Raw genomic sequence first — 27,426 nt, forward strand, 5'->3', positions numbered from 1 at the left:
AGATAACCAATTTGATTCACAGTATCTGGACAGTCTCCTGCATAGTATCATACAGTTCTTCTGGAACAGATGACCACACGCATTAAAAAAATCATTACTTTAAATGAACTACATCAAGCTGAAATGGGCCTGAAAACAGGAAGGGGTATGACAGCTGTGCCAAACTTGAATTGTATGTTTAGCTGTTATAAAATTCAAAAACACTTAGTAGGGCTGCAATGTTTAAACAATTAAAGCATTATGTTAATTGATTCTTAAAAAACCACACCTTTTTGACAGACCAAAAAGTGCCCTGATTAATTGGGCAGCAGATTGAAATATGGCTGTATCTACATTGTACAGAAGAATAGAATAGAATGAATTTATTTCGGTCATGGACCAGTCAATACATTATACATGATAAAACATGCAGATGGCACGCACCATCTTAAGAGGTGTTTCTCTTTCTCCTCATACATAGGAGGGGATACCTCCAATAAGATGACACAGGCATCATCTAAAAACAATGTATGCTTTTTCCCCATCTACAGGTTTACTCGTATACAAATTGAATCAGTTCAACTGGTTAAACCAAAGACAATTTATCAACTAAGGATTTTTTTAAATTGAGTGAAAGCCCTAATTACTTGGCTTCTTGAGCAAGTATTTGAGAAACAGAAGGATGATATAGATCTGCCTCGTATCCTCCAGATGTTTTGGACTACAACTCCCAGCAGGCGCAATGGCTGATGGGAGGCTGTAGGACACTGCCACCAAAACACCTGCATCTCATTTACAAATTCCCTCTGCTGGCCTTAAATCTTGATTAATGTTAACCAGAGCTTGAAGTGATTCCCTGCTTAATGGACTGAGCGCATTATGGCTGAGCAGGGTGGTAATAACAAGAAGTGACTCTTTAATAGATTGAACTTATCCTGTTTCTAGAACATATTACCCTAATGTGAAAAAACTAGTCCACATCTCTCTTGTGGCACTCAGTCAAGCATTATGTAGATTTTCAATCAAGTGCTTTGCAGCACAGACTTGTAAACAGCCATCATTCACCAGTGGGAAGGTGAGTAACTATGTAGGAAAGCTTTGCTTTTTTTTTTTTTGGAAGAGTTAAGCTTTTTCTCCAAAGCCATCAGCATGCCACTATAGGCATGTACTGGTGGGCAGGCTACTGAACTTTTGTTTGAGGGCTAGTAACCTTTGTCAACTTGTTTGTAAGCCATTTGAAATGGACTGGCTGTTCTAGTGCTTAAACTAGCAAAAGGGTGAAAAGATCTCTGTTTAAGAATAGAATGTACATCTTAGAGAGAAACTTTTCCTGACCTAGCCACTTGAAGTCAGCAGTGGAAGGGGGGTGGGTAAGTTAACATTTATTGGCTTCCCAAAGGTTGTAAAACTAGAGCTGATTTTGTAATAATAAAACTCAGCCAAATTTTTTGTACCGTCACAAAACATTTCTACTTCCTCCATTGGTTATGAATGTATTTCTCATTCTAGTCATTGGTCAGGATCCCAAGAGCTACTTCTGATACACCTAACTGCCTGATGGGAGGCAAGCCCCCCTTTCAGAAGATCTCTGCTGGATCAGGCCAATGGCCCATCTAGCTTAGGGTCCTGTTCTTACTCAGATGCCTCAACAGGATGCATAGGTCAACTCAGTTTCAAAAGTGGTCTGCCCTTCGCTATGGTGGGGGGGAAAACCTGCTAAACCATTGTGCAAATGCACAGGTCTTTGGTTCCTGGACTTCAGCTTTTAAGGTTTGAACAGTAAAGAGCAAAAACCCAGTAATAACAAAAAAAATTATCAAAGCCAGAAGTACTTTAGACACATGGCTCCTCATGCCCTCTACGTCCCCCTCTGAGCCTTGGTGCCTGAGGTCAGGTTGCAGAAAATTATTAGCGCTGCATATATTTTGATATGTTGTATGTTGCATTGACGGAGTTGCTTCTATTGCTGAGTGCAGGTCTCTCACCCTGCATATTTTACCTGAGTTGGGTTTCCCGTTTGACCAAACCCAAGCACAGCATGAAACAATTGTCCCTTGGCTCCTCGCTCACCACCCCACCCCATGGTCCATGTGCTGGAAGCTGAATCGACCACAAGGAAGTCTCTAGGTCTTGGTAAGGCTTGGATGTTCATTGTGGCTTGAGGAGCTCACACTGTTGTCTTTGGTTAGGTTTCTGTTTTGTTGAGCTTACTCACTGCCTCAGTGGCTTGTTCTGGCAAGCGCGACGGGTCAGAGAGAATGGAGGTGGTTGTACTGAACTGCCGAAGAGGGCTCAAAACCACTGAAATAGAGAAGACAGATGCAAAAGGAATACACCAAATTACTTGCGATTGCCAAAAGGAGGCCACGTGAGGTCACATTTGGTTTCAGAAGAATTCCAACAAAGACAACACATGCTAAGATGCACATGCTACATGTGATCAGTTGCACTGAAGAGATTCTTGCAACACAATCCCATCATAAAAGTACTCAACTTTGGCTCACATCCAATGCAATGGACTCTTTTATGCAATACAGAGGGTGTGGGGTTTCACTGAACCATTCACTAAAACAATTCTCTAACAATTTATACAAAACTGCTGAGTTTGGATGTTGTGATAAGTGATGTTTAATCATTATGGGAATAAGTCTATATTCCCCACTCCCCCAGTATGGCTGCAACGAGGAGACTGGAAGCTTTTGCTTCTCTTTGATTAGCTACAGTTTAGAATGATGTCTCAACCCTAAACTGTGCCAGCATTTCCACATCATGGTAAACCACCATAAACTTCATACCTCCCCACTAGCACTGGAAGGAAACAAACCACTGACTCAGCATTACATTCAAACCGGAGATCTCTGTTTATTTCACTCCAAACAAACCATGACTGATAAGCAAACAAAAAACCTTGGCTTACCAATCATGGTTATTTGAGCAAAACAAACCACAGTCCCTGGTTCCGATGTAACACTAAGCCAAGGGTTAGTTTGTTTCCTCTCAATGCTAGCAGGGAGGAGTAGGGAAGAGTACAGTGGGTGGGATTTGCTAGTGCACAATAAGCCATGATTTGTAACATGTAAACACAGCCTATGGTTAATTTGGATTTAAAAAAAAAATCATTGTTATTGTGGAGAAATATAAAAAAATTGAAACATATTGACAGCAGCGATTCCATACAATCAATGGGCTAAATAGTATTGGTCATCTGGAGTTTTGGGGTAAAATGCCATCAGTATGCTAACGACACCAACTCTCTCTCCTTTCCAACTGATTCAGGAAAGGCTATTCAGGTGCTGGATGAGTGCTTGGAATTAGTCATGGGCTGAATGAGGACAAGTACACCGAGGCTGAATCCTGGCAAGGGAAAGGTACTGTGGATTGATGGTTTCCAGGTCTGGGGGATAGCACTTCCCCCAAAGAAGGTGTGTAGTTTGGCAGTGCTCCTTGATTCCAACTTCTCACAGGAACTGCAGATGGCTGCATTGGTAAGGAGTGCCTTTCTCCAGCTATGGCTGGCACACCAACAGTAGCTGTTCTTGGACCAAGATAGCCCGGCCTCTGAGAGCCATGCTCTAATAATATCCCAGAGAGATTACTGTATGCAAGGCTTTCTTTGAAGACAGTCTAGAAACTACAACTGGTGCAGAATGCCAGTCAGGTTGCTATCAAGGACAGCCTGGAAAATTCTTAAGACCATGCACTGGCTGCCTGTGAGTTACTGAGCCTGATTTAAGGCCTTGCTATTAGCATATAAAGCTCTAATTGATGTGGGACTTGAGTGCCTAAAGGAGTGCTTCTTCCTATACTGTTCACCTCGTGCCTTGAGGTCAGCTGGAGAGGCCCTGCCTGTGGTCCCACCCCCAAGATGTTAAGAAGGTGGCAAAATGAGACCGGGCATTTTCCATTGTGTCCTCCCAACTCCGGAGCTCCTGCCCTGGGGAAATATGGCCAACTACCTCACTGTGGATAGTTTTAAAACTCTTTTTTTAATATCACCAGGTGTTTGGTTGAGAAGTTTTTAACACACAGGCCCTACGTCTGTTTTTGTTTTTTGTAAGCCGCCTTGGGCTACATAAATAAAGTTGTACCTGGTTGAATAAAATATCTCTGGCTTATCTTGATTACTGTGGTGTGTTGAAACATGCCAGCTTCATAGCTTACGATATGAAGTTGGTTTGTTTCAAGCCATTAAGTTAACACAATTTTTGGGTCTGGAGAAAGTGACAAACCGCAGTAAATAAAAAACAGAAGTGAACAAGTCTGATCTCCTTCTTGTGTCCATGACAAAGGAGGAGAGGAGAGGGAAGCATGTGAGCTCGATGCTTGCACAACCTCATTCCTATCCAATAAACCATGGTGTTTCATGACATCTTGAATGGAGCCAGTTGTTACCTGTTGTAACTTTGTAAGTATACATGTGGGATCTGCATCAAAATATTGCAGTGCAGAGTGCTCCTATTTAGCATTCTAGTCAGCTTCCTTCCAGGATTCCCAAACCATCCCCCCTCTCCCTATTCCCTACTCCCACCCTGATACTGCATGCTCAGCCATCTCCAAGCCATTCCCCCCCCCACTGTTTTTTTTTGTTCTTCTGCGAACACAGATTCCTCCAGTCACCCTCTTATTTTGGCTACATGAGGATCCACACTCAGAAAACGAGCATACAGGGTTCTGCTGTTCTCTGGGGCTCCCAGTGGCCCATAGCATGTTAGCATTTCTTAAAAGAAATTCCCATTTGAGAAAAAATGCTGAAATTCACAAATATTCAAACCACTTGACCAGCACTTTTCTTTTAATCACCTTAGAGGTCACTGTGCTCTCAAGTCTATACAAACAAACTGCTCAAATGTTTGATGCAGACCCTGGCTCTAAGGCTGGGACCACATCTAATGAAAGCTATGACGGTAGTGGTGGTGATGCAGTTAAGCAGGATTACCAGAGCTCAGGGCTTGAGCTTCAATGCTCTTCTGTGGGTAACAAGTGGAATAAACTGTGCCCACAAAAGAAAGAAAGCCCATTTTCAAAATGTGTCCACAAGATTGCAAAGATGACTTCTTTTTTCAAGCGCAAACAGAGTTGTCTTCTCCAACCTGGTGCACTTCAGATGTTGCTGGATTACAACTCTCATCTTCCCTGACCACTGGCCATGCTGGCTGGGGCTGATGGGAGTTGTAGTCCAAGGCATCTGGAGGACACCAGGCTGGGGAAGGCTGAGATAGAGCCTTGATTTAGACTCTTCTGATGTTTCAGCTGCTGCTATGGAAACAGACCATCAAGCGCAAGAGCCTTTACTTACTCCGCCTCAGGACGGGCAGGGAGCAGTGCTGGTCCACCCACGCCAACACCGACTGGTTCAGCTCTTCTAAGCTGGTTGTGGACACCATTCCATTGAATGTTTCAAACAAGGGTTTAATTATGATGCTGAACTGCACAGCAATTTGAGAGTTAAGGGGAGAGTAAATGCACACGCACATTTTGCAACAGAAAGGCATAACAGCAACTGGCCTAGAGTCCATCACACATCTAGGGTGAGGGGCAGAAATGGCAGCTAAATTGTGTGACTAGGAGATACAGTGGTTTAAAATGGGGCAATATGTGAGCCACTTTAACAACCCCTAAACCTCATGTGTTTTCAGAACCTTCTCCAGAACTGTAAGGACTAAGATAATAGTCTTAACAAGAATAAAACCCACAGGATTCTGCAGAAGCCACCAAATTTTGCATCAGAGGTGACCTTCGGTTTTTTCCAAACTGTGGTGTCCCTGTGACTGCACCACTTCCTAACTTGCAGCTCTCAAAAGGTCTTCATGCCATGCAGATTTAACTCATGGAACACACTGCCACAGGACGTGCTGATGGCCGCAGGTGGCTTCTTTCAAAATGGGTTAAGCGAGTTGAAGGGGGGCAGATCAGTCAACAGGGATTACAGCCATGGCATGTAAACACAACCTCCATGTATCCAGCCTCTGAATTTCAGGGCACCAAACGTAGGGGACAAATCCAAAAGGGAAAGAAGGCATCCCTTGCCCTGACTGCAAGGAGTATGGCTGCCTCCTGTTAAAAGGGGATACTGGGCTCATGGGTAACTCAATAGAGCACTGCTTATGCAGTCCAGTACTTGTTGGTGGTGGCATCCGAACTGCAGAAAACCCTTTCCAATGTGGCTTGCCTGGCTGTTACATTACGTTCTTTTTCGCACCAGGCAAAAACGCCTTTTTATTCTCCCAGGCCTTTCAGAACTGGGCTTTTTTTTTTTTTGCCTTTGGAATGGATTCTTTCTGCTGGACTTTTAATGTGTTTTAATGTTTTTAGTATTTGGTTTGTACTTTCAGTCTTTTCTACTGTTTGTACTTGTTATTAAACGCTCACCGGACTTCACTGATTGGGGGGGAGGGGAATCAACAAATGTTCTAAACAAATAGTGTGCACAGAGAGATTTCCCGTGCATTACTTTTGAGCAGGTTTTGACCCTGTTGCTCCAATGGCTGGGACAGGCCCCACAGCTTCCAACAGGCAGAAGCAACAGCTACTTGGGGGGGATTCAGAATTCAAGACGTGCCAACCTAGGGCAGCACTATTGGCTTTGGGCCAGTCCTGCATGCAATGTGTGTTCAAGGCTTACAAGCTGAACCAGTATGTGGAACATGACACAAACAAGGCCTTGAAACAAAACAAGAGAGTGCGATGACAAGAAAAATGTTCCCTTCCTTTCAGAGCTGCCTCTGATATACATCACAGGAAACGAGCAGTTATAAACTTAGCTGAAGTTTGAAGAATCTCCTCCCATCACTCCACTATATCTCAAAGCATCAAGGCTTCTGATGAGTTGTCACTCCCACTGATGCAGCAAAATCCTACGCCTAAAGAGCACAAAATGTCCAGCTTGCCTTTAGAGTAATTTCTGGGTGACACACACAGCTTTCATTTCCAGAGTTGGTGACCCTCACACTCAGATACCAGCCCACGTCCATTTCCATTCCACCCCCAGAAAAAATCTATGAGGTGCTTTCGGAGGCAGAATACATCCGCAAGATGGGAATGGAGGGGGGTGTCATATGACCATGAGGAATGACGGATGAAGGGGCAATCTAGTGGCACAGCTCAACACTTCAACTGCTAAAACACTTCAACTGCTAAAACTGCTATAAGTTGGCATTCTGATGCAAGGGTCCTATATTCAAGCACTATACCAGGGCACCAACAGCTGGCTGGCACTGGCAACAAAACGTTGGGATGGACAGCCCTGGACCTGATGCAACAACAATGCTCTTGTGCTACGCTAAGGGAAGGCCCTTAATTCAGCAGCAGAGCACAGAAGGGCACAGTTGCCGTTCCCAGCAACTGCAGCCAAAGAGTTTCCATTGCTTTAAAAAGACACCTTAGAGGAGCTGCCGGTCCGAGCAGACAGTCCTGAGATGGATGAACCAAGGGTCTGACTCAGGGCAGGGCACACACGGACCAAGGATACAATCCAGAACTTCCAATTCTGCAGGGTTCTGCTTCTGACGTACTCCTCGAACATACTCCGCATCTGATCAAAACGCTGCCGAGTGATGGGAACACCCGTAGTAGGAAGCTGTTGCTGACAAGATCTGGAGAACAAGAAGATGACTCAAACGTTTCCCTCCCTTCAAAAGGGCTAAGGAAGGAAGATGCATTTCCACTGCAAGTCTGGGGGCTTCCAGATGGGTGTTTATGGTGGGATTGGTACTCTCAGGCATGGAAGGTTTTTGCAGCGCCCACACAACGTTGTCAGCATCAAAACACCAGCCCATACTTCCCCTCCCTGCCCCCACTGGATTCAGACTTACCCTTTGCATAGACAATCCAATAAAAGCTTTAAAAACCTGTTGCCAAGGACTCATTTGCAATATCAAGTCCCCAAGCACCCTCTGAAGAAAAATATAAAACCAAAAAGGGGACCAAAGAGACATGCTTTGTTCTGTTCCCACCTCATCCAAACAATGCCTTTTCAGTGGTAGCCCCCTGCTTATGGAATGATCATCTCAAAGAGGCTCATTTGGCGCCCACATTAACATCTTTTTGGCACCAAAAGACCTTTCTTTTCTCTGAGGGCTTTGAATGATTTTAATGTTTTGATTACTGATGGGTATTACATGATCAGTTTTATCAGTGACCGAGTTTATGATGCTGGGGCAGAGACGTCTCTGATTATTGTGAAAATTACTTTTAGTAGTAGTAGTTATTAACTGCTACCTCTATTACATATTTTTAGGCTGCTGTTCTGGGCAAATGCCCATCCAAAGCAGCTTACAAGCAAAACAAAAGATGGGAAAACAGTACAAAATTTAGAATGTTAAAAAGACAGAACTGGAGAGAACATTAATTGAATCAGACCACCTGCCAGCTAACAAACATCATGCTTGGAAGGCCAGTTGAAAAAGATCAGAGCCGTTTGAAACGCCTTCCAGGTAGAGACTTGGCACAGGTCCAGCAGAGCGAATTCCATAGCCATGGGGCCACCAGAGAAGGACCTCTGCCTCATGGCCACCCACCTGACCCACTGAGGGGTAGGAAGGCACCAGGTTGGGGAAAGGCTGATCCAACTAGAGATAGCTGTTGTGACATAGAATGCTGGACTAAATAGACCTTTGGTGGTCTTACTTTTAAGAAAGAAGGAAGTGCTGCTACCTGCAACACCTAGTCCATGACACCTGGGTACCAGGGAACATTTACTGGGATGTGCACTGGGACCAGCCAAGTTTCTGCAGAAGCAAGGCTACTGGGAGTTCAACATGCCCCCATTCCAAGATTTCCTGAATTCCTGGCTGTTATTCTGACCTCCTTTAATGACTAGCAGCTACTGGACCTATGCTGTGCCAAATGGACACCTACTATTAACTGTGGGGATTTTCCCCTTGACTCTGGTTAAAAAAGAGACAGATTGGGGGGGAGGTGGAGAGAGAGGGACTGCACACTGGACTTTTAACCCTCACATGATGGTAGCATTCAGATCCTCAATCTCTTCCCGGAGGCGCTTCGCTTCCTCTTGCGTCTGGGATCTCTCCTGCTGAAGCTTAGCGATGTATTCCACTGTCTTCTGGAGGGTGAGGGCATGGCTGATCTGCAGCAGACATAAAAAGGGTTCCCAGTGAGGGATCTCAGTGCACCTGAGAGCCAGTGCACCGATGTGGGCAGAGTGGCTGCATTCACACTGTACATTTATTCCACCATTGTTCCACTTTAAACAGTCATGGTTTCCCCCAAAGAATCCTGGGAAGTGTAGCTTGTGAAGGGTTCTGAGAGTTGTTAGGAGACTCCTAATCTCGTCACAGAGCTACAAGTCCCATAGTCCCCTGGGAAGAGGGATTGACTGTTAAACCTCTCAGGGAATTGTAGCTCTGAGGAAAATAGGAGCCTCCTAACAACTCTCAGCCCTCTTCACAAACCACACTTCCCAGGATTCTTTGGGGGAAGCCATGAGTATTTAAAGTGGAATAATAGTGGAATAAATGTCTGGTGTGAATGTGGCCAGTGTCAGACTAGGTCCAAGGAGATGTGGGTTCAAAAGCCCACTCAACTGTGACGCTCCCTGGGAGACCAAGTCAGTCAGTTACACCGTCAACCTAATCTAGCTCACAGGATTATTGTGTACATAAACATGTGGGGAGAAAACCATGTTCACTGCCCTCAGGAGGTGCCTACAAAGGCTCAAGGCAAAGGAAGGAGGACCAGGAACCACTGGTGTATGTGTATGTGTGTTCACTTGCACATATGCAAAGCCATATCTGCGTTATGATTCCATAGGAGTGCAGAACCCTTGTGGAAACAGACGTGGAATTCAGCCTCTTGAGAAGGGCAGCTTTCACTGACAAGAGAAATCAAGCTTCTAGACCTCATGGATGTAAATATATGCTTCAAATCTCAGATGCTAGAAGGGTGGACCAGAATAAAATGTCCAGTGATTGGGGCTAGGGTTTCAGTAGCCTGAACAGCTCATCCTTGTGACTAGCCAAGCCAAAATAAGCTATGCAAATTATTAAATGGTAGAACTGATGAAATTAATACAAATATGACTCCCACCTCCAATAATGCACATTTGCTTAATTTATTCCAGTTGCCAGATCAAGCTATTCTTGGCACAGAACTTCCCATTCTGAGTTGGCAGATGCCACCTGTGTTGGCGTGGGTGAGATGCAGCGGAGAGAGGGCGAGGAATCCCCACCCCAAAACAGCTTACCGATTTAGAGTTTGCTGACACCAAGCTGTTTAGGGTGCTAAAGCCGATCTTGATGTTAAACCGTCGCTTCTGTTCTGCTGAAATATGCTTCATCCTGCGACTCTGTACCAATAAAGATTGGGCTGTTTCAGTTGCTTCCACTGTTTCTGCCTCATCGTCACCATCAACAGGACAATGGTGCTAAATTAACGTGGCAGCAAAATCCAGGCCTTTCCTCTTTAGGAAGGGCCCCTTCCCAGTGTCAATACCAGCTCCTTGGCACCCAAGAGCAAAGGGAAGACCAGAGACCTGATCCTGTGAGTGAGGCGAGGGACAGCCAGGCAACACAAACAGAACTAACAGGAGGAGGAGGAGGAGGAAAGAGAGGGAACAGGGAGGTTACTGGGCTCAGGAACAACCAGGGTGGAGACTTCAGAGCAGTCTCTATGTCCTCTAGCCTTAACGGAGCCTTTGCCACCCTGATGCCCTCCATATGGTTTGGACTACAGCTCTCATCAACCCCAGCTAGTGCTACTTCTATTTCTTTCTGTAAGCTCCTTGAGGCAGTGAGCCATCCTCAGTCTTTGTAAAAGAATCATGCTACTGTATAAACAACCACCCACTCAACCTGTCCCAATTCCTCCAGGCCACTAATGCTGTTAGAGGCCAATAAAGACACCACAAAGGGCCAACACACAAACCTTAAAATCAGACATCTGAGAATCGGTTGCAGTTTTCCCTGAGCAGCTGTTCTGTGGGGACTGAGGGCTTTGGCTGAGTTCCGAAGGACATGGCGACACCTGACAGTCCCTGCCTTCGAAAAAGAAACAACCAACAATCAGTCCAAGAGGAATTTCTGACAAGAAATCATCAAACAACAACCTATTGATGTGATATTCAGTAGGGCCCCGCTCCTCGGCACCCCGCTTTTCAGCATTCCACTAATATGGCGCCAGTGGGACGATCAGCTGGAGGGGAGGCTGGAGCTCCCCGCTCTCCAGCTGATCTCACTGGAGGGGATCAGCTGTAGTGCTCTTCAGCTGATCTTCTCTTCCTCCAGAGTGATCAGAGGGTTAGGTTCCAGACCCCCGCGCTACAGCTTATCCGCTTTTTGGTGCTTTTTGCTTTTCGGTGGGGATCTGGAACCTAACCTGCTGTATAAGTGGGGCCCTACTATACTAGAATGGCTGTTTTCTGTTTTATTTTGTTCCAATTTTTTTTTTAATCAAGGCAATTTCAAGACAATAAAACCTTAAAACAAATATATAGATACTAAAATTAATTAATTAATTAATTAAAGCAGCAGCTAAAATTACTAGTTAGCATACTTAGTTCAATGCAATGGCCTGCTTTGCAGATAATGCTAAACCATAGCTTACATTAAGCATAGTTAAAACTGAGGCATCTGGCAGATGCTCACCTAAAACTTGGTTTATAACATCACAAAATAGTTAAAAGCACCAGCACCAGCACCCCAACCTTGAGAGCAGTTTGCATTTTTTTTGCCACTCTTTATTTGTGGCTTTGTAGCTTTTAGGTGGTGACAGCTCTTTAACTCTTTAATAGTTAAAGAGGAGTCCAGATTTGCACATAACATTAAGATGCTAACAAAGGTATATAAATCAACTACAAGCTCCGGTTAATGAGCAACCTTTAACTACAGTTAATAAACCATAGCTTATTATATTATTTATTTATTTCAGATATTTTAATATATTGCTTAATATTCAGAATTTCTAAGTGGTGTACATAACTTTTTTTTTAACTATACAGAGAACAAGAAAAACAGAAAGCTACCTGCTGAAAAATTAAAGTCTTTGTCATGCAACTGAAGTTCAGCAAGGAGAGTGCCTGCCTAATCTCAGTCAGGAGGGAGTTCAACAGGTTTGCGCCCACAACACTGGATGCACATGGCCACCTGCTGGGCTGGGCACACACATAAAGCTAAAGCATAATTTAATAAATCATAGTTTATAACCTTATGCGCGAACCAGGCCAATCTGAAGTTTCTTGGAACTTTATCAGTGTTTTTCTCAATAGGACACTCAGTAATAGACAAGCTTCCCTTAAAAATGACAGCCATTACTGACCTTTTCCCCACCAATGCACAGCAATGAGTGATTACTGGGTGTGTTCTAGGTGTACTCTCATTCTGCAAAAAGCAGTGTAAGAGTCCACTAAGCTTGCACAAATGAACATGAGCCTAAGGTAAAAATGTAGAATGTTGAATTTGAACCTAAGACTATGGTCTGAAGCCACATGTGGCCAGCTCCCTGCTGAAGCTAAGCAGGGTCAGGTCTGGTCAGTGCCTGGATGGGAGACTGCCTGGGAACTGTGTGTAAGCCACCTTGGGTTTCATGAAAAAAGAAAGGCAGGGTATAAATGAAGTAAATAAATAATAAATAAATAAATAAAAAGCTTGAAAACCACTCGTTCTAGAGCATCCATGTCTCTCGATTTTCATTCCTCAATGGGCAACCTGCAGTTCCTCTCCTTCCTACTCTCTGTTGTCCTGAGACCCAAGTCCTGACCACCATGTTCCTTTAAGATACCGAGTGTGTGTACATGTTGCCACATGCATGGGGTCATACTAAAATTCAGAGAGGGACTACAGCTTAACAGAGCATGTGGTTTTCACGCCAAAGGCCCCAGGTTCAGTCCCGGCCGTCTCCAGTGAAAAGGATCTCTGGGAAAGGCTGCTCTCTGCCCAACACCTTGAAGAGCTGCTGCCAATCAGAGTAGTAGACAATACTGGGCTAGACAGACAAATAGTCTGACATGGTATATGGCTGCTTCATACATTAAACTGTTGCATGTCTGGCATGGCCCTAGCAGTTTGGGGGTATGAGAGAGAGTGAGAGACAAAGAGAGAGAGAGATAGAGATGGAGAGATCTGGCCTGTCCAATGGCTTAGTTGAGTTACATTTAACTAGACATCAGTATGAGGAAGAGCAGCTTCAGAGAACTACCATTGGCTTGGCTGATGCCAACACCTACTTGACCTTCTCCTCTTTGTCTCTGCATATTTTTCATTCCTAGTTTTGCAATTGTGTTGTGGGATATAAGCCACTCCACACTTTGCAGATAAGTGCTTGCACAGTGTGTACAAGGCTCATGTATTTCACCAGAGACACACACCATAAAAGTAAGGCTCTCTACCACAGGCACACCCACTGTGGAATGAACACATCTCTCCGTATGACACGGGGCGTTCACATATTCAACAGAGCCTTGCTGTGGAAGCTGGCTCCCTGGAGCTCACCAGGTGCCCTTTGAACCTTTGCAAATGCAAATCCACATCCAGATCAGCTCAATGCCCATTTAAGTGCACCAAGGGATGCTTCTGTTCCAGGGTTTGTGTCTCTTCAACTTACTGGGTGAAGGCGAGGAGACCTGGGAGCAGGTCTTGTGGGAAGGGGCCTGCTCGCCTTTCACCAGCACTTTCTGGATTTCGCTAGGAGAAAAAAGATGTGGAACAGCAGCTGGGACCGGCTGGGGACTTGGAGATTGCTGGCCTGGGCTGCTGAGCAGAATACTGCTGTGGAATTCTGTTGCTCGGGGCGCCTGAGAACAAAAACGCAGAAAGAAAAACGACTGTTGGCAGTTCCCAGCCCTGGCAGCCCCGTCCTCCCCCCGGCCCCGAGGCAGACGTTTCACTCCTTACTCTGGCCATTCCAGACGGTGCAATGACAACATTGGGCTGGGACATCCGCGGGGCCAAAAGCCCATCTCTTTTCAGTGGTGCTGGAGTTACAATCACAGCTCTGGACTGTCCCTGAAAGGCAGCTGAAAAACACAGCAGAAAGTGGACCCAGAAGAGGAAAGAAGAACCACGACTGGGGGAAGGAGCATATGGTGATGGAGCCAAGCTGGCATTTTCTATCCAGCACCTAAAATGCCCCACTGGAAGCCCCATGTTATTCTTATATGTTCCACATGCCTAAACATAAGCTTATCCCTGGTTAATAGTGAAAAATAATGGGCTAGAGCAGACCCGTCAAAATCAAGGAGACTTAAGTTAGTTGTGATAATGGGCCGACTCTGACTGTGACTAAGTCTTGACCTAGCCTAATGACTTTGACCTTCTGCATCCTGAAGTGTTATTCAGGACATAGAGACATGGCTATCTTATTCCTCTGGAAGTGGAGAAAAATGCATTTCCGCAATTTCCATTTTTTCTGCAAAATTGGTGCACTTGAAATGTGGGCCAGTCCGTGAGTGACATGCCTAATCCAAATCCAGTTCAAGTGCATCTAGACATGCATAGTGTGGTGGGGACCCGCTGTGGATCCGCACTCATCGTTTTTTGGCCACATGTACAACCTACCCCTAAGAATTCAGCTCATGAGCAACTGATCCTTTCAGTTTCCAGCAGATGTTGGCTGTGGATGCTGACTGGCTGGCCTTTGTCATGATCTCTCTTCAGCAACCGGAGCAGGGTGTTGATTGGCTGTGACAATCACAAAGCTACTCCCCTAGTGGTATTATTTTTAAAAGGAGGGCAGACTGGTGGTGGTGTTTTTAAAGTGCTAGCCATTTAATAAAATAAAATGCTAAATGCTTGATTTAAAAACACCTTGCCTAAAGCAAAAGGAAAAAGGTAAAAATAGAAAATCAAATGTTGGAACCAGTTGTGGGTATTTAATTAGACAAGTAAGACTCATCTCACAATAGGAGAAAAAAACCTCTGGCTCCTGTCTGTTTATACTCTTGACTGCGCAAGATCTGAGCACTAGCTTAATATTTATTTTATTTAGGGCACAGGGACAACAGACTAAGAATGTTGCTTACATCTGCCCTTCTTGTCACAGTGGTGTTCTTTGGAAATCCCAACACAATGCGTCCTGCATTACAAACCACTGTAATCTATCCCAGAACGCTGGAAAATTTAAGCCATTGCTAAATGTATCATGTGGGACATTTCAAACCACTGGACCTCTCCAGTATAGGTGCAGAATGACACAGTATGCAGGAGAAACAAAACACAAATCAGCAAACGCGTGTTTGAGCTGATATGGATAATCTCTGTCTGCTTTATTTTATTGCTTTATTCTCAGCTTTTTATAGTAATGTATGTACCAATTATTTATCCTGATTAACACTGTGCCATCTTTGTTACTCTCAATTATTTGAAACAATATTTTTTAAATAAATAAATATGGAAAATTTACAAAAATAGAGGAACAGCTCCTGCTGATTAACTGGCACCATCCTGTGGGGAAAGCTGAGATCTTAAATGTATCTCTTTCCATTCAGCTCAGGCTTTCAGACCCATTTAATAATTAAGCTTTGGAATACAGTAGAAGCAGGTCACTAGCCTTCTGTTACAGATGGGGGAAAGACAGTCTCGGACTGGGGGATTTGCTTGCTCAGAACTACTGAAGAACAAAATGACGACACCTGGGCGCTGCTGAAGACCCCAGAGAGGCTCAGCGGTAGAGCCCCTTCCCAGGTTCAATCCTGGACAGCTCCAATTAGAGACAAGGCACAGAAAGGCCTCTGCAGAGTCGGCTGGAGGAAACAGTCCTGGGCTAGTATTAAGGCAGTTTCACAGGGCCACATAACTGTGTTCATAGGGCAAAATGAGGCAAACAAGGCCTCGCATGGGTAACTTCTAAAAAAAGCCATGCCTCAGGTTATAGAAATTATAGCCTGCATGTCTGGCAGAGAGCAGCAAACTGATTCAAGATGGGCATTTTAAGAAAAATGACAGAATTGGACTAGACATGTTTACTTTCTTCTTCTTCTTCCTGCATGCTTACCCTCATATCCCCACTTCATGAACCCTTGTAAATAGAAGACTGAAAAATATTTTTGGAGGGGAGTTGTGTACACTCAGGGGACTGCCCCTTCCAGCTTCCCAGCTCCCAAGTGGCTGGGCTGGGCTTCTAAAGGGCACAGGGACACCATGGTGGTGGTGGCAGCATTCCTGCCCACAGTGCAGCACATAAGTGGCCTCCCACTCACACCTTTGCCCCTCAGGGGGAGCCTGATGCCGTGCTCCCACCCCACTCAAGCCCTTGCTATCCTGCCTCTTTGCATTTGTGACATGCACATCATCTTCTTCTGGACTGTACTGTAGTTTTTAAACATGACCAAGACCCAAAGAACCATATTCCACATGGCCAAGGAAGCTTTGTATTGCTTGAGCAGCAGATTACCAATCCCCCTCCCTACCTCAATGCTGTGGGGACTGTGAAAATCATTTTGTGAAATGGCATGGGGAGGCGTGGCTCCCACAGGCATCTGGTCAGCCACTGTGAAAACAGGACACTGGACTAGATGGGTCACTGGCCTGATGCAGCCACAGGGTTCTTCTGATGTTCTCATGGGCATGCCTCTGAAGACCACTTGCTAGGGAGCAATGGGGGCAGGAGGATGTTGCCTCCTGTCCTGTCTATGGGATTCTTGGAGGCAGCTGGCCGGCCACTGTGGGGGCTGGACTACATAGACACACCTTGGTCTGACCTGAAAAGCTCTTTTTATGTCTGCATGTAAACATGTCAAATATCCCACTGGCTACACGCAAGCCCCTTGCATTCATCTAAAGCAGTATCTCTTGATGCTTGCGTGTCTGAGGAATATGTTTTCAGAATGAAGATATTTTCCCAATTCTACAGGTTCTCTACCAATGAGACCTCCGAAACACCGGAAAGCACCCCAACACTGCATCCACACGGGAATCCTGAGCTCCTTGTTAGCAGACAGATTTGCCGTACCTGTGAGACCAGATGACACCTAGCCCCAACCCAACAGAGCATCCCAGGACCACTCACCTGGGGCAATGACAGCATTTTTCAACACCAAGGAGACCGTTTCCAGCTTTGGAGCAGGCACTATCTTTTGTGGCTTCTTGGACCTCATCCTGGCACTGGTCACAGGGAGTGCAAAGGTTGGGTGTGGCTGCAGTAGCAGCTGCCTCTGTGGAACCACAGTCTGGAGGGCCAGGTTGCAAGGCACTCCTCCTGGCTGCTGAGCTGCTAGGAGGCCAGTCTGGCCATGGCTGAAGGTGGTGGCGGGAACGCTGTGCGTCGGAGTGGCAGAGGCGGTGTGGGTGATCACCGAAGACTTGCAGAGCTCAAACGCCGGGGCCTCGGGAGGGGCAAAGACAGGCACCTGGGAGGCCATGCTGGCATTCAGAGGCAGGGGAGTCTGCCCTGGCTGGAGTGGCAGGGCAGGGACGCCCGGCTGAAGGAGCGGCACCAGAGCCGGGAAGGGAGGCAGGAACTGTGGCTGAGCACCCAGAGAGGGCTCGGAACTGAAGGCGGGTGGCTGCAGGAAGGAGTCACCCCCGCTCCTTGGGCCAAGGCACTGGCCAGCACCAACATCTGCTATGGTAGGAATGATGGGGGCAGGCACTGGGGGCGTGACAAGCCCTTCACTGAGGTTCACTGGGGGGAGTGAGTTGGGCAAAGAGCCTGAAGAAAGATTCGATGTCTGGGGGGGGAAAAGGGGGGGGAGAGGCACATCAGACAGGGACTGATGCTGAGTGAGGAGGTCTGCATCTCTAAAGTGCTACAAGTCGGTAGGGAGAAACAGGACCCAGATCAGATTCCACGGTGGGCTTTGCCCAGCTTCACAAACAATTCTCACTAAAGATACACACTCCCCATCCCCACCTTATTAGCTATTAAGACACCACAGTGTTAGTTATTAGAGCCTGACTGGCAGATTGAGCAAAGGTTGCCACACTGGTGCCCTTCAGATGCTGTTGGACTACATCTCCCATCAGCCGCACCCATCACAGCCAAAGGCGATGGAAGATGGCAGCTGGAGCGCAGCAACATCTAGAGGGCACAATGTTAGCTACCCTGGGATAGAGTGTCAGCCTTTTGCTGCCAAGATCTGGGTTTAAATTCCTGTTTTATACAGAAACCTGTTTGGCCACTCTGGGGCACATGATCTCTTAGCCAAGCCTACCTCACTGGGTTGCTGTGTGGACAGAATGGGGAGACTACCTATGCCATCCTGAGCTCATTGGAGGAAGGCCAGAACAAAACAGTAATTAACAGAAAACCTGTGGCATGCTGATACACGAAAGAAAAACACACACACCTTACTCAAATTACAAAAATTCCCCTGCCTTACCCCCTACTTTTCTTACTCACCAGAGGTGACTACAGTAAGGGTTAAAGGCTAAACTCAATTCCGGCTACCCTCAAGCTCATGTAGTAAGATCTGTAGTTATCCTACTCTAATATGGCCATCCAATGATTCTGGATGAAGAGAAGCCATGTTGCTCAGAGTTACACTCAAGTACAGATAAAAAGAAAAAGTCAGGTGGGAAAACTTGTTCATTTCTCATTAAGAGAAATATGCCCAACAGTGGTGTTGACCTGTTGACAGGCCAAGGGATGGAGAATGCACATTAAAAGCAGAGGTTGGACAACCTTAGATCTAAGAAGACTTCTTAGGAAGCTGCCTTCTGAAGAGTCAGACTATTGCTGGCTGAGCGTTCTCCACTCGCTAGCCAGCAGTGGCTCTCCAAGGTTGCAGGCAGGAGTCTTTCCTAGCCTTGCAGGGAGATGCTGGAGGCTGAACCTTCTACATACAAAGACCTTTCCCCCCTCCTTACCTGGGAAGAATGGCTGCAGGCATCTGCCAGGGCAGAATTGGCAGGAGGAGTGGTGGGGATGACATTGAAGTAATTACTGGAACGACTGGAGCAGAAAAGATCTGAGCAAAGATGGAGGGAGGGAGGCAAACATTACAATCTCTTCTGGATGCTCCTATTCAATTTACAGCTGCACTTTGCCAAGCTTGATTTATAGCAACAGAAAGCCTTTGTGGCACACCAAGAAATTTTAAAAAATAAAACACAAAAACAGAAAAGAGCACCTCCCACACTAAAACCCCCCCACAACAATAAAGTAAGGAATTGGCAAGTTTACAAATGAAGCTGCTGCATTTACTTAGGAGGTCCCCTCAGACAGAGACCAGGATCCAAAGAGTTAATTTTATTTAATTTATCTTGGTTCCATACAGTAGGGCCCCACTCATATGGCAGGTTACGTTCCAGGCCCCCGCTGAAAAGTGAAAACGGCCGGAAAGTGGGGCCCTACTGTATTCCAGCCACCGAGCTCCAGCTGACAGCGATGAGCTGTAGCGCGGGGAGCTCGTGTGCTACAGCTGATTGCTGTCAGCTGGAGCACAGCGGCTGGAGCTCCCTGCGCAACAGCTGATCGCCCTGCTGGCGCCGCCGTATTAGCGGAACGCTGAAATGGGGGGCGCTATTGTACTTTCTTTGTATTTGTCCTGCTTTTTAATGCAAGATATTCGACATGGCTTAACCACAGTCAATAAAAATAAACAACACTTCTACCGTGCCTTTCCAAAAGTTCCAAGGCAGGCTTCCAATCCAACCTTAAGACCAAAATAAAGGTAATAACCACCACCACCACTCTTCCCCTTCTGTGTTCTTCCACATTGGTAAAACAGACCAGAGAGGGGCCTATTCCTCCCTGAGCTGGCAAACCTGCTCATGGGCTGCTACTGGGAGCCAAACAAGGAGATGCTCCTCCTCCTCCAGCCACAACATTCTCTGTGCACAAAAAACTACCACGTTTGGAAGGGGAGGCAGGAGAGAGAACTCCCTCTCCCCCAGTCCTCAAATTTTCTGTGCAGAGAGTACTCGTCTTGGGGAGGGGCATTTCCTCATTCACGTGAATTCCAGCATGAAGTGGTACAGCCCAGACCCACGTTTACTGGATCACTGGAAATGACTGTATGATTTCAGGCTGCAGGTGGAGATTATTTATATTTCTGTACACCTCGGGGCTCCCCAATGCTGCTTGATACCTCTTTTCTCTTGGGTGAGGGTGCTGCTGTTTTGCCCACAGCACTCATACCACTAAAACCTTGAATAGAAGGAATGATGCTGGATTTGATCGATGTTTGGCTCTATACAGTGCTGTGGTGGTGATGTTCATCACACCTAAAACCGGTGGAATAGGAAGTGCCTCTTCTTTGAGGCACCACACCTTACAGGGACAAAATTTGGATGCAGCAAAACATTAAGCGCAATTGAATACTTTTGTATACAGCTGCAGAAATAAAACCTGTGGAGGTCTGGGCTAGCAAAAGGAGTCTATCATATTTGTAAAATTCATACCTTGAAAAAACTCAAAAGTATCCATGCAGTTTGGCTGCAGAGGGCTAAGTCCTGGCTGAATCATGTCGGCATTTCCTAAGTGTGCTGGAAAATTTCAAAGAGAAAAATGAGAAGGTGAAGTGTAGAGCTTCTAGACTGGGATGCTGGTCAGCCCCAGCCAGCATGGCCAATGGTCAGGGATGATGGGAGCTGTAGTCCAGCAACATTTGGAGGGCACCATGTTGGCTACCCTGTTCCAGATTCTCTGTAAAAAGGATTGCAAGGAAGCTTTCATATCTACATGAGAAAGAAAACCATTATTTCATTGCTATACACCACCCCCCAGGGATTTTTTTAATCAAAAGGTGGCAGCCTTTTTATACCAGCTGATAAAGTCCCATGATGAATATTTGCACGTGCTAATTTATATGAATAACCAGGGGTAGCCAATGTGGTGCCCTGCAGATGTTTTGGAGTACTGTTCCCATAAGTCCCAGCCAGCCTAGCCAATGGCCAGAGATGATGGCAACTGTAGTTCACAACATCTGGAGGGCACTGTCTTGGCTGTTCCTGGTACAGATGACTCTGGGAAATTGAGATGTGTGTAGCTAGGGCAGCGTTTCCCAACTAGAGGGCCACCAGATGTTGTTGGAGCACAATTCCCATCTTTCCTGACCACTGGCAATGCTGGCTGAGGCTGATGGGAGTTGTGGTCCAACAACACCTGGTGGCCCACTAGTTGGGAAAGGCTGAGCTAAGGCCTCATTAGCAACTGCACTTTGCAGTGTGTCCATCTGCCCTATTAGCAAATGCAAAAAAAAAAAAAGAGGGGGAATCTGGACCCTCCCCATTTACACAACAAGAGCAGCGTTATGATCTGAAAAGTTTTGAAAACAATGGCAGGAAGATCAAGAACTTGGTTGCTTCCCCTCCAAGGCAGCGGTTCTGATCTCCAGGGAACCGAATTCTACAATGACTGTCCCAGAAGAACCCCGATGGATTTCTGAAGATTCCAGAAGAGGCAAGAGCATGTGGGGCCTTGCCACTGCCTCATGCCGACCGAGACGGCACCCTAGGAAGTAGCCAATGGTCCCCTATGGCTGCCTGTTTGTGGGCAAGGCTGTCAGGCCCAGAGGAAGCTGCCTCTGCACTGAATCAGACCATTGTTTCATCTAGCGTAGGACTGTCAGAACTGGCTGGCAGGGGCTCCTCAGAATTACAGAGAGGGGGGATTGAGCCTGGGATTTTCTGCATGCAAAGAATTTACTCTAGCAGTGGGTTACAGTGTCTCCCATAGAGGCTCTTTCAGGGAAGCTTATTTGTTATTACTGGCCTTCTCACCGAGGACCCTTCCCCAGATCTAAATCCGTTCTAATGTACAACAATGTAAGGAAAGTCATTGCCTTTACAAAACCTAGATCTCTAGATTCAAGATAAGATCCCAGAAGTTTCCCATCTCTCTCCCATCCACCACCCGCCTCCCGCAAGCTTAGGAATGGATACAGTCCAGTGTTTGATGTCTAAATTGAGAGAAACAAGATGTCTTGGTTGTTTTAAAACAATCCAATATGGGTGGTCAATGGGAAGCACGCTTGGAAATAAGAGAGGAAGGCAGTGTTTCAAACAAAAGAAACAGAAGGAGGAGGGAAGCAGCAAGCCAGCCTCCTCTCCTGGAATTACTCTTCCACAGAGGATACAGGAAAGGGCCATCTTACCTATCTCTCTGGGATTTGGCCAAGAGACCGGCTGGTGAGAAGAGAGGGTGGAGAAGAGGGTGTCCGGCAACTCCGACATAAGCATGTCTGTGCTGAAGAGGCTGTCCAGTTCCATAGGGACCGGCGTTTCTCTGCCGTATGTTTCTTTATGCCAGAGGAACGTGTCGTCATCCTGGATGGGAAGGGAGGAAGGGGAGAAGATGAAGCTAAACAGCGCTGGCTTGGATGTTAATATTTGCGATTTTAATGGGGATTGTTGTATGTTTTATAACTGTCCTGGTGGTTTGGACTGTAAGGCATCTTGAGTTTCTTTGATAATTAGAGAAGGTATGCTTTTTTAAAAAAAGTAAAACAACAATAAACAGGAGGGTCTGGTGCTGCGCCCAACTAGCAAGGAGCCCTCAAGGAAAAAGCTCAGCAATTCCTGAGTAGGAAAGAGAAAATAATTTAGAAGAGAAAGAAGGAGGTTTACAGAGCACATTCCACATCGAATGACAACTCTTTGGGGAGATGGTTTCTTCCAAGGTAGAACTCCGACCTTGACGCCCATCTCCCAGGAAAGTCACGGGCATCCTGGGTGGCCTGGCTACAGCTGCGAACAAGAACCACTCAGCTCATAGGGTCTGCTGTCCAGAAGAATCATATAAGGCCATTAAAGAATGCTGCAATGTAAATGGTCCTCTCATTGCAGCAAGCAACCGCTTCAGTGGATTATTTTGCAGGTTATAGTACCCCTCACTTCCCCTTTACAGTTTTGCAGCAGGCCAACCTGCAGTGCTCTGCTCCACACCACAAATAAATAAATAAACAAATATATAAACAGTGCTTTCTTCCTAATTAACACTAGACAGTACTGAGATTTCACCTTTTAAGTACGGCTTTGGTACCTAAAACAAAACAAATGCTAATTCAAGACCTACCCGGACCAAGCTGGAAAGGTCTTCATCTTTATGTTTCTGCAACTGGAGAGGAAAAAAAAAAGTGTTTTTTTTAAACAGAACTGCAACACAGTTTTATATCTACCATGATCTGGTGCTCTCATTTGTCTGAGGGAGTCTTAGTGGCTAGACGCAAAATATCGTATCTTCTATACTTCTAGTAACCTACTTGGGCTATTCACTTGAGCCAGAACTATTCAAGTGACAATATAATGCACAAATTAAAATATTAACATTTTATTGTTTTGTACCAGCTGATTTATACTACTGCAGCTGAATTACTAACCTTTTTCACCCTTGCCTCCAGAAGCATCCCTTTATTGGTAAGCTGAACCTTCTTCTTTCTTTTAGAATCAATTCAGAAGCAGCTAAACTACTTTCTCCTAGAACACTGGCTGCAAAGAAACTTACCCTTTTCTTGAAGTAGGTTCTCCACTTGTGATACTCTCGGATGACTATTTCTATCCGCCGTTTCCAGTACTTTCCTTCTGTTGCAATAGCCTGAGGAAAAAAATAATAATAAAAATAAGGTAGTGGTAAAGTATATTATTCAGGAAGACAAAGAACAGGACAGAGGAGTAAGTCCACCTTTGCTGAGAATTTGTTGGCCCAGTTCTGAAGCAACAGGAAGCTACATGAATGGACCTGCATGAGCCTTGGGCTTCTGCACTCACCCTCCCGTCTCGTCCTCTGTCACGACAGCAAAGAGGAGATAGGAAGCACTTCCACTTTAAAACAAACCACAGTTTCCCGTGAGATTCCCATGCAATCTTAGAGAACTATTACTTGTTAAACTACTACTTCGTGAGAACAAGCCAGGATCTGAAATTGTTGGCTTGTTTAAAAGCGGGTATTTTTCATCTCCTCCCCACTGCTGAGGGATGGGAAGCACACAAGCCCAAGGCTCCATTCTTGTAGGGGGAAGCCAAGGTTTCCCATTACATCTGAACCAGATAAATTGTGATTATGAAGCACTATGCAGGCATACATGCGTACATCTTTGTTCACATAAAAAGCTCAAAATGGGAGATTCACTGACAAGAATACCACATCCTGAGGCACAATGCCTAAGCAGGATAACAACCATAGGGAAAATAAACATACAGTAGGGTCCCACTCATACGGTGGGTTACGTTCCGGACCCCCGCTGTACAGCGGAACCCATTCAATAGAATGTCCGAATAGTGATGCCCGAAAACCGCCGTAAAAGCAGAACAAGCACCGTATCAGTGGGGCTTTAGTCTAATTGCATCTAATTGAGACCGCTGTATTAGCGAATCGCTGCAAAGCGAAGCACCGTAAAGCGAGGTACGCAACTATGTACTGTACACAACCATGGGCAGCCTCCCAGAACACCTACATGGCATCACCTTTGGATGGCACCAAAATGATTGTGTTCATGATGCTGATGGACTAACCGAAATACAACCTCATCGCTCCCACAAGATTGATGAGCCAATGGAATTACATTTACGAAACTATCCGGATACACCTCAGAAGAAGGAGCTACCTGAGGATATCAATAGACATAAGGTTTCCTCCTCTATGACCTCCGTTAAAAAAGATGATTTACAGTGTTGGTCCTTGTGTCTTAGCTGGAACAAGATAGTTTTATCGCATTTCTCACGTCCCCATGATAGGGGTCGTTATTTAAATTGGAAAATTTATTGTCTTAAAGTTTTACAATCTTTGAATGTGATCCCAATTACTTTGCAAGATTTACTTAAGGCAGAAATCCTTACTGAAACACCTTTTGACTTGATGATTTTATTAACTTTTAACTCTTATGAAATGGTGGAAACATTTTTGGCCAACAGATCTCTTTTGTTGAGGTTTGGCATTCAGGTTCAAAGACATTTTATGAATTTAACAGACCCTCGTCCTTTATGTGCAAACCGACACCGACCTGGTTTAACAACCCAATTCCATCCTTCAACTACAGAAAAGTTCTCTCCAAACAACTAATCACCTTCGATAGCCAACCAGTTTAATATCACAAGTAGTGACATGGTTGTCTTGGATAGTTATAGTGATCCTGCTAGCCCGTTAGTACTGAACACTCATGTTCAACCACCATTAGAAACACCTATGCGTTTAGACCTTGGAGACATATTATCTATATCCTCGTATGATGGAACAGAGGAATTATTGTCTAACTTCACCAGCTTTTCTGACAATGCCCAGCAAGATATTATTAATAACTTGCAAAAATTGCTTTCTAATCTACAGGATAAGAGGTATAGGTCGGTTCGATCCTACACTGACCTTGGATCGGAGTCGCCATATAATACCCACATACCAGAGATACCAAGGAATGCTTTAGTGGATAATGTTCACCATAGTTTACACAATGTAGTTCTAGTCCATCAAGAGTATTCTGAATCTCACTGATGTCATAAGATTCAGACAATTAGCTCACCTTCTCCCTCAGAAATGATGTTAGGGATTACCAATGAGGATGCTCTATTGACCCCAAGGGTCCTTGCTGATGGGGAAGTGATGTCAACTTTACTCGGGAGAGGGAGATATGACACAAATAAAATCTCTTATCACCTCAACAGGAATTATCGCCACCGTTGTTTATCGATCCCTACACGACTACCTCGGGCAAATAGACGGGTGTACTTGAACGACAATTCCCCTGGTCTATCAGTTTTGCTTCTTAACGCCAGGTCGGTTAATGGTAAAACTGCGACCATCCACGATCTTATCGTGGATGAGCATGCCGACCTGGTGTGTATTACAGAAACCTGGTTGGACGAATTAGGTGGGGTGACTCTCACTGGTCTTTGCCCTCCAGGTTTCTGTGTGCAACATCAAGCCAGACCAGGGGGTCGGGGTGGGGGAGTCACAATAGTCTATCATGATTCTAACCCCATGACCAGAGGCCCTATACCACAATTGCCTGGGGTCGAGTGTCTTTACCTTAAACTTGGGGGTCGAGAGAGAATCAGGATTTTACTGGTCTATCGCCCTCCCCGTTGTCTGGGGGCCTCCTTATCCGAACTTACGAAGCTGATTGCTGAGTTGCTGTTGGAGTCCCCCAGACTTTTAGTTCTCTGTGACTTCAATGTCCACGCAGAATCTGTACTTCGTGGAGATGCCCGTGATTTTATGGCTGCTATGACAACCATGGGGATGATCCAATTAATATCGGGTCCCACCCATTCAGCTGGTCATACCCTTGACCTTGTCTTTTATGCGGGAAGGGATGATAATGACCATGGAGTGTTGGATCCTTCAATAGTGCCGTTGTCTTGGACTGACCATTACCTGGTCAAATTTAGATTAATTGCGACTCGTAATCACCCCAGGGAGAAGGGGCCTATTAGAATGGTCCGCCCCAGGAGATTAATGGATCCGATTGGTTTCCTGAACGCTCTTGGGGAGCTTCCTGTCGTTCAAGTAAACGACCCTATCGATGCCCTGGTCGACCTTTGGAACAGCTCGATGAGCAGGGCATTAGATACAATCGTTCCCGAGCAGCCCCTCAGGCGCAACAGAGCAAAATCGGTTCCTTGGTTTTCTGATGAACTGATGGCGATGAGCATACTCGTAGGGGCCTAGAGCGTCGTTGGTGGAAAACTCGGAGCGAATCTGACCGACTTTGTGTTAAAGCATTTACCAAAATTTACTCAGATGCACGACGAGCTACACAAAAGGCCTTCTTTTCCACGTCTATTTCTACGGCCGTTAATCAACCAGCGGAACTTTTCCGAGTGGTTAAGGGCCTGCTCAGTCCTGATCATCTGGATACGAATATGGACGCATCTCCATCTCGTTGTCAAGAATTTGCTTCTTACTTTGCGAACAAGGTCGATCAGATCCGTTCCGACTTAGAGGCCAATTTTGATGCAGTCTCTAAGGATGTACCTCGGGCTTCTGTCTGTCCTATTAAGATGGATTCCTTTCAACTTGTTCAATATGCAGATATAGAGAAATTACTAGGAGAGATGAGACCTACCACTTGCCCACTTGACCCTTGTCCATCGTGGCTTGTAAAACAAGCGAGAGGGACTTTGGCTACTTGGGTCTGCGGAATAGTTAATGCCTCCTTGCAACAGGGCTTCTTCCCAAGTTGCCTTAAAGAGGCATGTGTAAGACCTTTATTGAAAAAAACCTCCCTAGACCCTTTATGTTTGAACAATTATCGGCCAGTCTCCAATCTGCCATTTCTGGGTAAAATAGTGGAGCGTGTGGTGGCTACTCAACTCCAACGGTTTCTAATCGAAACGGACCACCTTGATCCATTCCAATCTGGTTTCAGGCCTGGCCATGGGACTGAAACGGCTTTGGTCGCCTTGGTTGATGACCTTTGGAGAGAACTAGACAGGGGGAGTGTGATCTTTCTGCGGCCTCTGATACCATCGACCATGGTATCCTTCTGGACCGTCTATCCAGGTTAGGACTGGAGGGTACTGTTTTATGCTGGCTTCGGAGCGGTCCTGGAGGACCGGTTCCAGAGAGTAAGACTAGGAGATTCCTGTTCACCCCCTTGGCCTTTGACCTGTGGGGTTCCACAGG

The 27,426-nt window shown here is 45.7% G+C and overlaps 1 protein-coding gene across 2 annotated transcripts in view; it reads right to left on the bottom strand.

The window, feature by feature from the left end:
• Window positions 1-347: 347 nt before the first annotated feature.
• Window positions 348-27,426, bottom strand: part of MLXIP (MLX interacting protein) — a 76,024-nt gene continuing 48,945 nt past the window's right edge. The window contains exons 4-17 of one of the 2 annotated variants that reach the window (XM_061603432.1): window positions 23,314-23,403; window positions 22,885-22,926; window positions 21,965-22,136; window positions 20,271-20,354; window positions 18,735-18,835; window positions 16,936-17,596; window positions 13,824-13,945; window positions 13,534-13,723; window positions 10,861-10,973; window positions 10,181-10,282; window positions 8,937-9,064; window positions 7,448-7,571; window positions 5,276-5,405; window positions 348-2,280 (exon numbers count right to left, since the gene is read on the bottom strand). In XM_061603432.1, the coding sequence (XP_061459416.1) occupies window positions 2,165-2,280; window positions 5,276-5,405; window positions 7,448-7,571; window positions 8,937-9,064; window positions 10,181-10,282; window positions 10,861-10,973; window positions 13,534-13,723; window positions 13,824-13,945; window positions 16,936-17,596; window positions 18,735-18,835; window positions 20,271-20,354; window positions 21,965-22,136; window positions 22,885-22,926; window positions 23,314-23,403 (2,175 nt within the window). In that variant the 3' untranslated portion in view covers window positions 348-2,164. The remainder of the gene's footprint in view (window positions 2,281-5,275; window positions 5,406-7,447; window positions 7,572-8,936; window positions 9,065-10,180; window positions 10,283-10,860; window positions 10,974-13,533; window positions 13,724-13,823; window positions 13,946-16,935; window positions 17,597-18,734; window positions 18,836-20,270; window positions 20,355-21,964; window positions 22,137-22,884; window positions 22,927-23,313; window positions 23,404-27,426) is intronic. The other variant, XM_061603431.1, reaches the window with a different exon arrangement.

The sequence above is a fragment of the Rhineura floridana genome, chromosome 19 (genome assembly GCF_030035675.1).
Source record: "Rhineura floridana isolate rRhiFlo1 chromosome 19, rRhiFlo1.hap2, whole genome shotgun sequence".
Classification (NCBI taxonomy): domain Eukaryota; kingdom Metazoa; phylum Chordata; class Lepidosauria; order Squamata; family Rhineuridae; genus Rhineura; species Rhineura floridana.